Genomic DNA, 16,264 nt, shown 5'->3' on the forward strand with positions numbered 1-16,264 from the left:
AGCTGCTGAGTAAGATCATGGATGAAAAGAGCGGCAGCTTGGTTGGTGGATCCCTATACCGACCAAAGGTCCTTTCTGTCAGCACCTCAGAACTCTCCAACATCAGTGAAGTCAACGGGCAGTTGGAGAGCAACAACAACAACTACTGCATCAAAGAGGAAGAAGGAGGCGACCTGGAGGACGACAGCCTGGCCACCGGTGCCTCTGGTCCAGCTGAACCTCCAACCACTGTTGACACTAAAAGTCCAACTAAACAACCTTCACTTTCCAAGTCTTTGGAAACTTGCTCCATGTCTGCTCTTGCTAAACAGGAAGATGAGGACTTCTGCATCCTCCACACTGAGGACTTTGAGACAGAGGACGACGCAACCTACGACTCAGGAACTGAGAGTCAAACTAAAGTGCCACTGAGTGCCTGTAGTGAACCGATCACTGAAGATGAATCAGAAACGGTTGTGTCAGGACCGAGTGTTCCTCATTACACTCTGATCCTCCTCACTGTGCTGGTCTATGGTTACTTTGTGTTGCCTTTGCCCAGTTATATCGGAGGATTGCTGTTTGGAATTGGACTTGGATTCTTTTTAGCTATTGGTGTTGTGTGGCTCACGGGACCAAAACCTTCTGGTGGATTCAGGTTTTCCAGACACAATGGGAAGCCTTGGAATCTGAGCAGGTTGGACATTAAGGAGCCGGAAATTTTCAAGGTTGGTCAGACATTTCTATCTTTTGTTTTTTTTTTGTTTTGTTTTTTACAATATTGACAAAGAAGCCAACGATCCATGTGAACTCTCAGGAAATAAAATGTGATTTTTTTTTTCCAGGGTTGGATGAACGAAATATCACATTACGACCCAGAGACGTACCACGCCACACTGACACATTCCGTGTACGTACGGTTGGAGGGCTCCATAATTCGTCTGTCCAAACCCAACCACAACATTGCCCGCCGTGCCTCACACAATGAACCCAAACCAGATGTCAGCTACATTAGTCAGAAGATCTACGACCTCACCAACAGCAAAGTATTTTCTCTAATGACTTGTTTGTCATCTACTGTTTACTTATAGGTGTTCACCTGGAGTTAAATAGTGTCCAATTTTTGTTCTTAGGTGTTCCTAATGCCTCAGAGTTTGGCCCGAAAGCGAATATGGAACAAAAAATACCCAGTCTGCATCAAGCTTGACAAACAGGATGACTTTATTTCCAAAGCTGAGGGCGACAGGTCTGAAACCCACGACAACACAGGCACCAAGGAGAGAGGAGAAGGCGGTGGTGGAGTTCAGGAACGTGGATCTTCATCTGCCTCCAGTAAAGACCTGACTCTTTATCTGTTTGGAAGGACGGGCAGAGAGAAGGAGGAGTGGTTCCAGCGTTTTCTTTTAGCCTCCAGACTCAAGGCGGACCTGAAGAAAAGTTCAAGTGTTGTTGGAAACAAGACCGGTGAGATATATTTCTGGTCCCTGTTTCAGAAATTTGGTAAAAAATATACTAGGAATGATTCAATATTACTTTGTCTGTTGAGTACCAGTACTAGTACTGCAGCCTGAAGTACTAAAACCTGCTTTCCCTGTCTCTTCAGTTCAGCTGAACATGTACTTTGTATTGATGCAGTACTACTGCTGGTTTTTATTTAAACTTTAAAAGCATTCTTTATTGTTCAGAAAGTTTATTGTTTTTTCATTTAACTCTTTAATTTAAGAATTTTAGTTCTAGTGTAAAATGAAAAACTCACTGCAGCCTGAACATCAGGGAGAAAGGAAAATATTTTCTCTGAAGACTGTGAGTTCAGTATTTCTAACTTCATGGGAATTCAAATTAAATAATGACATTTTCAGATTAGTTGCTGGTGCTGCAGCAGCAGTCTACAGCTGCATGTCATAGAAACAACTTTGTGGTTCTGTCAGGTTCACTTCCTCACAACTTGTCCACTGGGGTCTGTCGTCCACAGCTCCCAAATCACACAGTCGCAGCAGCAGCCGCAGCAGCCTGGACGAAGCACTGGCCTGTCAGCCCAAACTGAAGGACTCGACCGGCTCTTCAGGAGCGAGACCCAAGCCCTGGTTGGACTACGAGGTCTACATGTCCACTCTACTGCCAGAACAGCCAATAGTCAGCCCTTCAGTGACCAGCCCGGTTCTCCTGAGTCCACAGAGCAGTCCAGGAGCGGACAAAAAAGTAGGACATCAAACTCTGCGTTTTTATTTATCACTTTTATTAAACATAGTCAACTGATGCTGATGTTTCCTGTTGGTCTGGGTTTATTTTTAGCTTCAGAACAGCCCTCCAGCGTCAGAGCAGCCCAGAGGTGAGGAGGAGGCTGTTGCCTGGATGAATGCTGCTCTTGGTCGGGTCTTCTGGGACTTCCTGTGTGAACCCTACTGGGCAGAAGTAGTCTCCAAAAAGATACAGATGAAGCTCAGTAAGATACGGGTTAGTAAAGATATCACACACAATATATAATAAATGTATGTTCTGCTGAATGCTGTGTCTTAGCACTTGGCTAAATCTGTGGCTAATGTTTAATATTTTTGTTTTCTAATAAAAACAGTTATTTTTGTGACTTCATTCAACATTGAATCAATCAATAACCTTTATTTAACCAAGTAAAACTTTGCACTGAGATTAAACCAACAGAGACAAGTTGGTTGGCAACTTATTTGTTTCAACAGAAATGTGTGTGTCGTATGTGTTACAGCAGTGGGTGTGTGTTCTCGATTCTTGGCCTTCTCCCAGTACACTGTGGTCATATCTGTTAGTAACACTGCAGTATCATAACTGTAAGATGGTGAAGTTAGAACTGTTGAGCAGATCATCCAAACTGTGTGTGTGTGTGTGTGTGTGTGTGTATTTTTTAGCACTGGGTTGGTTGTTACACATTCTACTAATTAAATGTACTTCACAGTTTACGTTGCTCACTCAGGTGTTTATGTCCTTTCCAGTTGCCTTACTTCATGAACGAGTTGACCCTGACAGAACTGGACATGGGCTCAGCCACGCCCAGAATCTTGGGGGCGTCCAAGCCATCTATCGACTACAGAGGCAAGAGAGAAATCCTTTGGATTTTCACACTTGTTCACACAGTTTTCTTTTTTTTTCTTTTTTTGGTCTATTGATCAAAGTACTGCAGCACCTGAACATATTAGTCCTTCATAATAATACTATATACATGTTAGTCCACAGTACTATATTCTAGAGCAGGGGTCCGTAAAGGTCAGGGTCATTTTGATTCATTTCATGTTCTGTGTGACATCACAACATTAATTGTTTAGGCTTCAGGTTTATACTTTATTTTTTATAAAACAAACTAATGGCTTTCATAAAAATGGGAAGTCGTTGTTGTGTCAACACGGTCTTGTTTAATCAAATGGGCAATATTCCATAGAAATAAAGCTGTGTTTTAGCAAAGCCTTCCTGCACATAAACCACCCTCTCCCTCCATCAAATTGTTTTATCTAATATTTCTTTACACTTTACTATTATTTAATGTTGAATTAACCAAAGATGGCTGACATTTCCGTTGATGATGTGTATATTCTAGCCTCAAACACACTCCTGGTGTGAAACATTGACCAGGAATAAGCTGCAGCTGTTTGGTTTTTTTTTTGCACACGCAATAAAATCAGACCGTAGGCCACAGATTTCCATAATTTCCTTGAAATACGCTAATGACACACAGCAAAAACCCCTGGTAAACTGTGTCAACTCAACCGCCTGAACAGGCTGTAAACTGTAAACAGGTGGTAATTAAATCATTGAATTTATTTTTTGTACTAAATTCAAATGAAACCTCATCAACTTTTATCAAACAATTATTTTCAAAGTTGACTTTGTTCCTTGTATGAAGAGTATAAAAAAAAAATAACAATGGATCACACATTCACCAATTCACAACATTGTGTCAGTGAGCTCAGAGATTTATGGATGTGTTCGGTCCATGTCACACTGTGTTTTTTAGCAGAACTAATCACAGAACAGGGATTCTCTTAGTGTTGATGTGTCTGACGTGGTCCATGGTAGAACACAGGAGGGTGATGACTGCCGTCACCCAGAAAAACACACGTCTCTGCAACACTGGCCACAACACGCACCCTGGACATTGCTTACCACCAGAGGGAGTCACCTATGAAACGTAAAATATTTAGAGAACCACAGTTTTAGCTTGTTTGGCTACTAAATATTTTTTTTCAAATTCCTTCCTGATTTTTTTCATCTTTCCTGTCTGTCAGTTGTGCGCAGAAAAAAACAAGTGTTTTTTGCTCATGCTCTCGTGCTCTTTGTACACAGTAATGTGTGGTAACTGACAGAGGTCACATGGTTGGTACTGTGCAGGCCAGAGAAGTTTGAACCAGATTACAGTGGTAAGAGTGGAGCAGAGGTGACGCAGGGGTGTGGGGTGTATGCATCTACATCTCCCCCTGCTGATCTACAACAGGTACTAGATGGGTGAGATTGAACTCTCTGCAGCTGTTTCTCCCAGCAGGTTGTGATCTCTGTCTTTCTTCTTCCCTTTTCACTGAGTCATTCTCATCTGAATACAGGAGTAAAGAAAATACTTTCTTCTGCTGATGTCTGGGAAGGAGAGAGGAGGCACAGAAGGGGCAAGGGAGGAGTAGGGGAGGGTTCAGGGATGGGGGGTGTGTTTGTTTTATTTTTAGTATTCTTCTCTCATTTCCTCTCATCCTTCTCGTTGAAATACCTGCTTCTCACATCAACCCGTCTTCTCACCACCTTGTGTCCCTCAGGCCTGTGGTTTGATCTGGACGTGTCCTACAGCGGCTCCTTCCTGATGACCCTGGAGACCAAGATGAACCTGATTCGCCTGGGTAGGGAGGGAGAAGGCCTGCGAGTAGGAGAATATGGCAAAGATGGGTAAGAGACCTGAGCTGCTTCCTTCCCTCCTTCCTTCTTACCTACACCTTTGACAAAAGCATTCAAGTGGACAATGATGCAGAAATGACTTTGTCAGGGTTTGTTTGTCCCTGAGTGTCGTCTACTGCTGAAGTTTCTGCAGATGAACATCTGTTTTGTTTGTAACAACAAGGGGGTGACGGTCAGTGAGGTCGTACAGCTTTGGTTAGTGTATTAACATCAAAGTAGTGTTGAAGTAACAACGTGAACTACAGGACTGACCACTGAGAAACATCCAGGTTCAGTCTTGACTCTTGACCTTCTACTTCTTCTTCCCTCTCTGTTTGTTCTTCTCCTTCTCCTTCTTCTTGTTCTTCTGCAGCAGCCTGTTCTCTCTCACTGTTCAACCGTTACCATGGTTACATGAACCCGCCCTCAGGTGTCACCCAGCTGAAGGGCGGGTTCCCACAGTTGTAGAACAGAAGAGTAATAATCCATCTGTGACTGGCTCTTTATCCTTTCACACCACAGCGTGTTCCTCATGTTTCATTCAGACGTCGAGGGACCAGTTTGTTTTTTCTTACCTGTTTTCTGTTTGACGTTGAAGTGTCTAATGTTTGCGTTTACCTCAGCCTTTTTGTGTCACCTTGTTGGTTTGCCCAGACTTCTTACCTCCTTCTCTCTTCTCTGCCCCCTACCCTCTGGATTCTGCCTTTTGAAATATCTGGTAAGTGCTGTGTAATGATCCTCATGTTCTAATATCACACCATACCGTAACCCAGAGCCACTCACAGCATCGTCTTTATCACATGGATTTTCTTTTGTTATCTGCTGCTGTCTCTAAAACAGACCACCAAAAAACCCCCACCTGATGCACTGCACCTGCTGAGACTTAGTCCTAACATATCAGCTGTCACAGAGGTGAAGAGAACAGAACAAGTCATTCTGTATTTCCCCTCTCAAACCCACACTCGAGCTTGTTTTGATTTGTTGACATGACAACAGACAGACATTAATACGACCAGTGTAGTGTCATCCCAAGGAACAATTAGTTTACGGTTCATTGTGATTTAACCAGGGAAGGTCATAAGATTATTCACGAGTAAACATTTGCATTGATTGACAATTAAAACATCATGACCTGTCTACACAGCGACGAGTGGGAGGAGACAACACGTGTGATTGACAGCCAGCTCCACCAATCAGGCCTTGACACTGTCTGTGGTCTTGACCTGCCGTACTGTGTCAGAACTCGTCTCAGTCATTATCAATGCAGACCAGGAAATTGGCAGAAAAATATGAAGCATTGATTAGTTCCACATACACAATGGACTTTGTGTCTCCCCTCACGTGGGTTATTATTTTTGTTACTCATGTACAGTCCATAACACAACAGTCTTGTTAGTCTAGGGCAGTTTGGCCTGTGTGCAGCCCCATAAACCTCAAATAGGTCAAAAAACAGAGATAACAGAATAAACTGTCGCCCAGTGATGTCATGAAACAAACCAACCAATGAGGAATAAACAAGGTTAAATCAGAAAAGTTGAAAACATGTTCTCTCTCAGAACCTTGCCAAAGATCTGTTATGTGTCCGTGCATGTAAAACACACACTCACACACACACACACACACACTTTGAAACCCTAACATCTGCCATTTCACGTCCAGTCGTTTGTTCCATCTGCAGCAGAGCTCATTCTGTAAGGACAATAAAACCCATCAGAACGTCCTGGTACTCCATTGCATGACGGTGTGTGTTCATGCATGTTACCATGCGTGTATGTGTGTGTGTGTGTGTGTGTGTGTGTGTGTGTATACTTGATATGAACAGATTGTGTGTGTTTTTTTTTCAAACTTTTTTTCACGTGTCTCCAGGTACAGACCTCGGACCTACTGTCTGGCTGACAGTGATGAAGAGTCGTCCAGCGCCGGCTCTTCAGATGAGGAAGATTCATCAGAGTTGTCCAATGACTCGGCCGGAGCAGAGGGGTGAGAACGACACACACACACACTGACAACATTTGTAAACATGTTCCTGTCCATGAAGTACCAGAGAATGATGGATTTTAGAATCTGAAAATTAAAAGATAATAAATATTTCTGTTAAATGTCTCCATAAGCTAATAGTCGACCTTTTTTGTCTTTTGTTTTTTTTGTTTTTGTAAAAATCATGAAAAGCCATACATTTTCCACAGCTGGAAAAGCTTGATATCAACCTGGAAAGTGCTTGTCAATGCCTTGAATCAGATCATGTAAACAATGTCTGATCCAAGACTGAGAATAAATAAAGATTGGAAATAATTCACCATTTCACTGTTGATACAGAGCGTTTGTTCTGGACTCAAACTAAAATGTTTACTTTGTTGAACACAGATTTGTGGGTGGCCACAAGCCCAGCAAGATCATGCGCTTCGTGGACAAGATCACCAAGTCCAAGTACTTCCAGAAGGCCACAGAGACGGAGTTCATCAAGAAGAAGATGGAGGAGGTGTCCAACACCCCGCTGCTCCTCACCGTGGAACTGCAGGAGCTGCAGGGAACACTGGCCGTCAACATTCCCCCTCCACCCACGGACAGAATCTGGTAAATGAGTGTTTGTCGTTGTGAGGAATAATGACGTCTGTGTCTGAAAATGACGTCTGTGTCTGAAAATATAGGGAGGTGAGAAGACTGATTCATGAGCTTCATGTGACCACTTTCTACTCTGAAACTCCACAGCATAAACTGTCAGCGATAGTTCAGTCTACCGCTGCCCCCTGCCGGTGGCTAGCTGTACTGCGTACTCAGCGTGGTTTTAAACGGCTGATTGTATTGTTGAACTCTGGTCACAGGTACGGCTTCAGGACACCACCTCATCTGGAACTAAAGGCTCGGCCCAAACTGGGAGAGAGAGAGGTGACGCTGGCTCATGTCACCGACTGGATCGAGAAGAAACTGGACCAAGAATTCCAGGTAAGACTAAGACTCAAGAAAAATACCTATAAAAACCTATGTTATAGCAGGTAAGACTAAGACTCAAGAAAAATATGTTATATGTATTTGTGTTAAGTGCCTGAATTTTACTTTTTTATTTACAATAAATAAATCTGCTTCTGCTCTCCCCAATCAGAAAGTCTTTGTGATGCCAAACATGGATGACATCTGGTTGACCATCATGCACTCTGCCATGGACTCACGTACAGCCACTGGACCTACAGCTCCATCGGTGGACACACAGTGGTCTCCGCCCCAGAGCGACAGCCACCCCTGAGGATTGTTTACAGTATTTTCACTCACATTATGAAGGTCTGGGAAAATAGGAAGTGGAGCCATTGGCTGTGGGTCAGAGTGTGACCTGCTTACAGAGAGGGGAGGGGGTAGAGAAGAGGAAGGAGACACTTTAGGACGCACACTGTCGCTGACTGCTGCTCTGTTCAGAAGTATTTATGTTGGGAGAGATAAGACGGACGTTTGTCCTTTAAGGACAGTCATTAGAGTCCGTAATGATTTAAAGGTTAGTGGAGATGTGGGTTTGGTGTAGGAGCATTCACCTGATACCTTGCAGCCTGGTTCTACTCAGGCTTAGACTTAAACTCTATAGAGATGAAGCACAGAGATTATTGTGGATTATCAGATGAGTCATGGATTAGAGTTAGTGTGATGAAGAGGAAGTTGAGATGGGAAGTTTTGATAATTTGTGCTAAAGGACGTCCTGATCCTGGTCCAAAGAATTGGCTCAGAGATTTAAACTCATAACCGATCCAAAACACAGCTACTAAGCTGACTCACTGTTTGTGGAGTAGGTACAGATGTGTTACTGATACTGCCACACTAGCAGCTAAACACAGCCAGGGTTCTGTAACCTACTAAAAAACACAAGAGATTTTCTGCTCTTCTTTGTTGTCACATGAGATTAATCCAAGCACAAAAACTACTACTTTAACTTTTAACCAGAACTAAGTAATCCTGTTTAAAATCCGGGGCTAATTGTTAAAGGTCAAACACACGTACGTACGTACGTTGGCCCAGTGTGAAAGGGGACTGCAACAAAACAGACCATTTTGTGCGGAGAAATACACCGAAAGATCTGAAATTGGTTCAGTCTGAGGTTCTGAGTTGAAGTTAAAGAACTGACACGATATTTTAGTTTATTTTTGTTGAAAAAGATGCCGATCCTCTACCAATCAATGCCTCTGTGCCTGCGCAGAAGGAATGTGCTGCTGCTGTACATTTTTGCATAAGTTGTAGTGACAAAAACTGCAACATCTACAACATCAGGAACAGGTAGTAAAAAATCCTTTTTAAAAAATCGGTTTGACTGTAACTGAAGGCTGAAGGAGAACCAAAGAGAGCCTAATTCTCAGTTGAGTTCAGGACTTGGATCTGACCCAGGATCAGGACTTCCTCTGTTGATTCACTGTGAGATGGAACCCTGAAGTGGTTCGTTGTGGGGTTTCCATTCAGGTTCTACCCAACAGTATTTTTCTGTGCTGCGATTACATTTGACAAATCTCCTTGTTTTGATTCATCTTTGAAAATGACACAACATAAGATGATATGTTGAAGTGCAATGATAGAGAGCTGCTCAGTCTTCAGTACGACATTTGCACTAGTGTTAAATGAAGAGTTAACGTCAGGAATCTCTGACACCTCGAATGAATGTTTAAACACATTTTATTTTTGCCTTCTTTGGTTACAATTACACAGTAACTTACTGAGTGGGGGATGGAAATGATTGCACAAATACAATGGTTTTTTTATTTTTCAGATTATAGATATTCTATTCATCACAGCAGGTAAACCTGTGGTACAGACTCAAAAACCTATGGTCCTCTTGCACAGGCACAGAGGCATTATGCAACAGTCCTGGTTTCAGATTTGTACTTTAGACCAGTTTCCCCATGCCAACATATGAATTAACATACTGTGACTGTCTTTACACATGGACCAAAAATGGACCAAAAAGAGATGAGGACTAAATGGTTGAGCTGCTCACATGTGGCCATGCTACAGGTTTTTTCTGTTTCCGTTCTTGTTTACTCTTGTCTTGCAGAAGAAACAAACGTGGTACTCTGGTAAGGGCTAATGGCTGTGTAAGCTAGCATTAGCCTTACTCGCTAATGAAACAGTTAACTATTGTAGTACAACAGAAACGGTGTAGCGTTGCAGAGCCCTAACTTGTCACCAGCAACATGTTGAAGTGAGTGGCGCTGTTATGTCATTAAATACAGGCCTCTCTGATTGGCTGACATTGTAGTGCATTCATTCTGCAGTAGTTTGACCTTTTTAATCCCAGTCATCCTGTGGAAAAATACATCTTTGTCATTTGAACGACATCAGACTGGCAGTGGTTATCTTATACTTACACCTGCATTAATATTTAGACCTTTGTCCGACATTCCTACCGTGTTTGGCTGAGACCAGATTATGAAGGACATTTATTCCCATTAAAGTCACCTTTTTACCACTACTGGTCCTCTTACTGTAGTTCAGACAGCTTTTGTTTTTTCTTTTTTTTTCTTCATTTGCGGTAGAATAAATAACTACACTAACTATAATAAATATGTTTATTAACCAAGTCCAACCAAGTTTGTTTTTTGATTGGTTAATGTTCAGGTGAAAGTCTGCTGTTAGTGGCTGCGTCCATTTCAATAATGTTGCCTATGTTTCTGATGTGACATCGATTCATTAAGTTGTTGAAGAACCAGGAGGTTTATGGATCGACTCATCAAGAAGGTCAACGTGACTCACAGTGAACTCTTTTTTTAATTGTATTTCTTTTTCTAACACATCAGTGCTTCGCCTGCTGCCATACTGTACGCAGACTGTCACGTAATGTAGTACACAGTACATGGGTGAAGATACTGAACACTAAATAGTCTGTAACAGAGCAACTGTTGCCAAGAATGTAAAAGTTAATGAACAGGTTCCTCTTCAGACTCCCACCTTTTTATTCCTGTTTCTAATCCTGACCAAAGTCAACCAAGTCTGCAGTCTTGTCTGTTCTCGAAGGTACACATTCTGTTATGTTAATATTACACATCAGACAATGCTAAAAAAACATTCTACTGTTTGATATTGAAATGTTTCACATTAGTTTACAGTCATTCATTTCCTCTAATTTGCTTTCAGCGCTGTCATCTTAACTGGAACGTTTTGTTTTTGAAACCGTTATCTTTTCGTTGACATGTTTTCCATGTTGTGAAGCTTTTGTTTGAAAACTTGTGAGATCGGCTCTGATTTTTGTGATTCTTTTTTTTCCCCTTTGAATGGAATGATGTATTTTTAAGGTGAAATGAAGGTTATGTTGTGATTTGTATCTGTGACAAAAAAAGTTAGTTTGAGGCCAAATTCAGTGATTACGTGTAACTGCCTTATTTATACACGAATAAAGTCAATAAAAAATTCAACATGTGATTTTCCTTTAAGATGATTTTGTATATCCTAAAATATATATTTTTTAATTTTACTCGGAGACTAAAGTCCACAGACTTTAACTTTTATAATTAAATTAAATTAAAACTACACATCTACATATTTTGGTACTATAATTAAAACGATCTATTTTAATTAGAGAATAAAATCGCAGGTTGTCAAATTAAGCTTTTCTTCTTCGTCTCCTTCACCGGAAGTTTGCTGTTGCCTAGCGACGGCCTATCGACCGCATCTGAAGTTCAGGTGAGTCGACGCTACTTCAAAATGAAATTAAATAAAACGGTGTTGCTGGGTTATGGTGGTAAGTATGGTTTTGTTTCCTGCAGGCAAGTTCAGTCAACGCTGTCTCTGCGGCCGTGTCTTGATAGCTCAGTCTCCTGGCCCACGGCTAACTGTGGTGAGAGCTAAGGGCTAGGCTAATGCCGCAGGAGGAGAGTTTGTCTGTTCTAGTTCAGTAAATTAAAGTGAAAATTAACTGAACAGAATTATTGCGTGCTGCGTCACAGCTTACAGACAAAAATACGAAAAAAGCTTTTGTTGGTTATTAGTTTTGAAAAAGTATAAACTTGTATCAAAGACATTAATGAGAAGGTGTAAAAATGATACCATTAGCCCCTGTGTGAGCAGCTCCTCTGGTGGTCACTGACCTTTACTGCTCTTATTCTGGTTATTTTTCAGAAAGAAAGAAAAAAGTTAATAATATAAATAGTTTTTTAACCTGAGACCATATCCTGAGCTGTTTGCTTTAAATGACCTTTGTGTCGTCTGTGACTTGTTGAAACAATTTCAAAAACGTTTTTTATTTTACTTTATTACTGCATGAGGTCAAAGGGTCAGAATGATGAAACAAACTTACAGGAACTGACCTGTTATGTTACATTGCTGTTCTTAGATTTCTTAAAATCCAAAGTCAAAAGGAAAGAAGCAAAGGTGAGAGAGTGAGGATGGAGGGACGGGGCCTTTCAGGTGAGGATGACACCCAGGTGAAGGAGACAGAGGAGCGGACAGTGACCGAGGTACTGTTTGATGCTGCTGTGAAACGAATGAGCGGTTACATCAAAAACAAACTCATTATTTTAAACATATTTCTGTAGGGTCCAACAGAACCAGAGAATGATGGATCAGGACCACAGCCTCACCGCGGTCTGAGTGGAGTGGAACAGAACTCTGCTGCAGCCACTGATTATGGTCAGTGTGGTCAGTATAAATACCTGTGATCGTCCTCAAGTTACATTTAAAGAAATAAGACATGTCGGATTGTGGCAAAGCTCTCCTGGAGAGTGCGGGAAAATACATTTAAAGTTTAATATCTATATATGGGTTCACAGAACCAAACACTTCAGAAGACCTGGAAGGTGAGGAGCTGCTGCAGAAGGATGAAGAGGAGGAGGAGGAGGAGGAGTTACTGGTTCTGGATCCTGAACATGTTTGTACTACTTCTTCTCTTTTACTGTTTGTCACCTACTGCATGTTTCTGTCAATTCTCATCTGTCTGAAATTTTCCTACCTTTGTTTTACGACTGCAGCCTCTTGTCAAAAAGCAACAGGCGGCTCTGACTAAACACCTGAAGAGGCAACTGGAGAAGATCAACCTGGAAATGAAGGAGAAGGTAATCCTCCTCTGCGGGACTGTTCTGTATTCATGGGCTATCAATTTGGCCACACGGTGGTGCTGTTGACCAGTATAGCTCTTTTGCTCTCACAGCTGGTGCAGGAAAAACAAGACGACAGACACAGAGAGGAAACTGGAGTGGAGATGTTCAGGATCCAGGAGCAGCTGTCCAGACTCCACAGCAGACTGGAGGAACAGCATCAGACCAAAGAACAGGCTGAAGCCAAACACCGACAGGCCCTGGATCAGCTGGAGGAGGCCAAGAGCAAATATTCAAATATAGCCAGTCACCACGGCAGGGCCAAAGCCAGTGGTGAGAATCAGTCATTTCATGTCATCAAGGTTGTTTACTGTAACTTCTACAATCCTAGTCTGGGATTTTTTTTTTTTTTTTTTTTTTTATCTCCTCCCTCCAAAAAGTATAGAAAGTTTATAAAAATGTGTACGTAAATACATTTAGCTGCACAGTTAAATTTGAATTGATTTAACTGGTTCCTGGTCAGGATGTCCAATAATATTGGCCGACCAATATTATCGTCCCAATATTAGCATATATATGTAATATGGCTGGGATTTTTTTAATGAAAACCCGATAACGCAATGCCTGGATTTCGCCAAATCCAAAACTATGCTGTGATTATTCAGATTAAAAATCTTAATCTGGGAGCAGCAACAAAAAAGGCTGTGATGGGGAAATGGAAGTGATGGTATTTCCACTCTTATCCCCTCTGTGACTTCACGGACCAATCAAATCAGTTAACTGTAATGAAGTTGTTCTTGGTTTAAAAAAATGAAACTGAGAAGTTCTAAATGAGTCCTAAAATGACCTGGAGGTCCTTAAAGTGGGTCTGGAGGCCGTTCAGTTCGATGAAGAGAATCTGTTTCTCCTGCCCAGTGTCTGAACTGCAGGTGGAGATGGACAACCTGATGCTGCACCTCCTCTACACACAGGGAGTCAGTGAAGATCTGAGGTCCAACGTCAAAGCCTTGATGAACGTGAGGAGCAAAGCTTCAGCTGAGAAGAACCAGGCTGAAGACAAGAAACTGCAGCAGGTGAAGAAGACGTCCGACGTAGACAGAGGTGTTTGAGTCATGCTGAAGTTTGAACTCGATGAATCCACGTCCCTCTCCTCAGGATCTGTACGTGGACCGTCTCACCAAGGAGCTGGACAGACTGACTCAGCAGATAGCCCTCTACCAGAGCCAGGCCCGTGTTCAGGCCGAGGAGACACGAGCAGCCAGACAGGCTGAGTCTGAGGTGAAGATGGAGTCAAATCAGGTCAAAGGTCAAGGGATAGATTCAACAGCTTCAAGAGTTTTATTTTGGAGGGTTTTATTCATTTGATCAGTCAAGGAAACATGGTAGAAATACACAGGACAATATCTAATCAAACTAATTAAACACAGAAGTCTGTTAACTGAGATGAACTCAACAAAAAGGGTAAAGACAGAGAACAGTTATTTAACTTTCGGAAAATTAATAATTTATTTAAAGTGACTTAAATGCAGGTCATAGGTCATTCATTCACTACGTTTGTAAAGAATATTAAAAATAATATAGTTCTGTTAATAATAGTAATAATAAAAGGCTTATTATTATTATTTATTAAATGATGTTACCATTACTGTAGTTATTTACAGTGTTTTTTATATTTAGTGGACCCACAGGTTTGTGTGTGTGTGTGTGTGTGTGTGTGTGTGTGTGTCGTGTCCAGGCTGAGATGGAAATGGTGACTGTGGAGATGGTGCGTAAACAACTGCTGCAGCAGTGGAGGAGCAGCCTGGTGGACATGAGGAGAAGAAACGACGGCCTCACTGCCATGAGGGAGGCGTTACGGTGAGAGGGACGCAGTGAGGACTATGAACCAACCACAAACTGAACGAACTTCAACGGCCTCTGAAAAAGTCTTACATTTGTGTTTTGTACACTTCATTTGTCAGTGAGCTTTTTCAGCCGATCCCCAACCCGCCCAAAGTATTTGGCTCCACCCAAGTCCAGCCCAGGACTTAATGATTTACACGGTGAATTTACAGAATCCAAATGAATGCTAACATCCCCTGATCTTTCTTCTATACCCCCACCTTCCCGTCCCCCTGACCCCTCGCAGCCTGACTGAACATCAGCTGATTCTCCTGGACAGAGAGATTGACGGCTACAAGAAGTCCATCACTGAAGAACAGGAGCAAAATGAGACCCTGACCCTGCAGCTGAACTGGTCTCAGATGGACGCAGCCTCCTCGAAGAAACTTCTGAGTCAGAAACAGGCCCAGTATGAGGCGCTGCAGAACCAGTACAGCACCTGTGTTCGCATTCTGAGGGAAACGGAGGGAACCCTGGCCCGGCTCACCAAGGTAGGAGAGACATTTGTCTCTTTGTCCTCTGACTTTATTTGTGTTTATTATGTGTTCTCTGATCTGTCTTTGATAGGAGACCACCGCTCACCAGACTGAGGTCAACAATCAGAGGAGGCAGCTGGAGAAGGAGAGCGCACTGCGTCTGGAGTTGGAGGAGAAGATCATGGTACACATGCAGCAGCAGCTCACGTTCACCAAGGCTGCCAAGTACTCACAACAACTGACCAGTCGGACCAGGGCCCTGAAGAAACAGAAGGTACGACTGGGACCAGCTCATGGTTCAGTTGCAGTCAAATATTTATTTGAAGGTCATTGATCTTCTGAGGGTGCGTTCACCTGTTCTTCACAGATGTCTCAGTTGTGGCAGTTGGAGAATGACCTGTTGGTGGTGGAACTGGAGATCACTGAGGTCAGCGAGCAGCTGGATGCCCTGACCGTTGCTCAGAAAGCCATGGACGAGGAGATCGCCAAGTTCAACCAGTCGCTGACGTCCAACCTGGCTAAGAATTCCTCCTTCATTAAAGTCATCGAGCAGAAGCAGAGCAGCATCACCGACATCAACAGAAAGATCGCTCAGATCGCAGCCAGCACCGGGGTGAGGAGCACCACGCTGCACCAAATATGGGTCGCAAATTAGAAAATAAATAAATGAGGCAGTAAGTCAGAGCAAAAACGAGTTTCAAAATAAAAAAACTAGAACTTTGGACCCCTATGAAAAACAGTTAAACCAGAGGGGGGTCAAAGGTTAGCTCTGAACTGAATAGAAATTCTACCAGTTTGGTGGAAATTCTATAATGTAGGCTAATGATGACTCAGTAGTAGCACAGAAGTAACACATTTCTGCAATTGTTGCCAAAACACTTAGTGTATTTTTAAAAATATCTAAAAAAATGAATTTAAATGATTTAAATATAAGTTAAAAAGGTAGAAAAAAATCACCAAACAGCTATGCCTTATAATGTCTTCATGTTAGTGCATGGGCAGTTCAAAGTAAACAGCTGATCGTTAGCCTAGCTGATTGGTAGCCTAGCTGAT

At 42.3% G+C, this 16,264-nt stretch overlaps 2 protein-coding genes across 5 annotated transcripts in view; both read left to right on the forward strand.

Annotated features, from left to right (window-relative positions):
• LOC103384243 (testis-expressed protein 2-like) overlaps positions 1-11,237 on the forward strand; it is a 20,028-nt gene extending 8,791 nt beyond the window's left edge. The window contains exons 4-14 of the mRNA XM_025058497.1: positions 3-704; positions 822-1,022; positions 1,110-1,440; positions 1,949-2,175; positions 2,269-2,430; positions 2,940-3,039; positions 4,743-4,869; positions 6,724-6,837; positions 7,222-7,431; positions 7,680-7,800; positions 7,958-11,237. Of these exons, the coding sequence (XP_024914265.1) occupies positions 3-704; positions 822-1,022; positions 1,110-1,440; positions 1,949-2,175; positions 2,269-2,430; positions 2,940-3,039; positions 4,743-4,869; positions 6,724-6,837; positions 7,222-7,431; positions 7,680-7,800; positions 7,958-8,098 (2,436 nt within the window). The 3' untranslated portion in view covers positions 8,099-11,237. The remainder of the gene's footprint in view (positions 1-2; positions 705-821; positions 1,023-1,109; positions 1,441-1,948; positions 2,176-2,268; positions 2,431-2,939; positions 3,040-4,742; positions 4,870-6,723; positions 6,838-7,221; positions 7,432-7,679; positions 7,801-7,957) is intronic.
• A 148-nt stretch (positions 11,238-11,385) lies between these two features.
• Positions 11,386-16,264, forward strand: part of ccdc40 (coiled-coil domain 40 molecular ruler complex subunit) — a 9,155-nt gene continuing 4,276 nt past the window's right edge. For 2 of the 4 annotated variants that reach the window (XM_025058255.1, XM_025058256.1), the window contains exons 1-12: positions 11,386-11,505; positions 12,155-12,278; positions 12,357-12,459; positions 12,591-12,688; positions 12,789-12,872; positions 12,968-13,187; positions 13,770-13,927; positions 14,010-14,132; positions 14,590-14,711; positions 14,983-15,226; positions 15,303-15,485; positions 15,579-15,824. In XM_025058255.1, coding sequence (XP_024914023.1) covers positions 12,207-12,278; positions 12,357-12,459; positions 12,591-12,688; positions 12,789-12,872; positions 12,968-13,187; positions 13,770-13,927; positions 14,010-14,132; positions 14,590-14,711; positions 14,983-15,226; positions 15,303-15,485; positions 15,579-15,824 — 1,653 coding nt within the window. In that variant the 5' untranslated portion in view covers positions 11,386-11,505; positions 12,155-12,206. Of the gene's footprint in view, positions 11,506-11,588; positions 11,660-12,154; positions 12,279-12,356; positions 12,460-12,590; positions 12,689-12,788; positions 12,873-12,967; positions 13,188-13,769; positions 13,928-14,009; positions 14,133-14,589; positions 14,712-14,982; positions 15,227-15,302; positions 15,486-15,578; positions 15,825-16,264 lie in introns of all 4 variants that reach the window. The other 2 variants (XM_025058257.1, XM_008317678.3) reach the window with 2 other exon arrangements.

This window comes from Cynoglossus semilaevis, chromosome 9 (assembly GCF_000523025.1).
Source record: "Cynoglossus semilaevis isolate Cse_v1.0 chromosome 9, Cse_v1.0, whole genome shotgun sequence".
NCBI lineage: Eukaryota > Metazoa > Chordata > Actinopteri > Pleuronectiformes > Cynoglossidae > Cynoglossus > Cynoglossus semilaevis.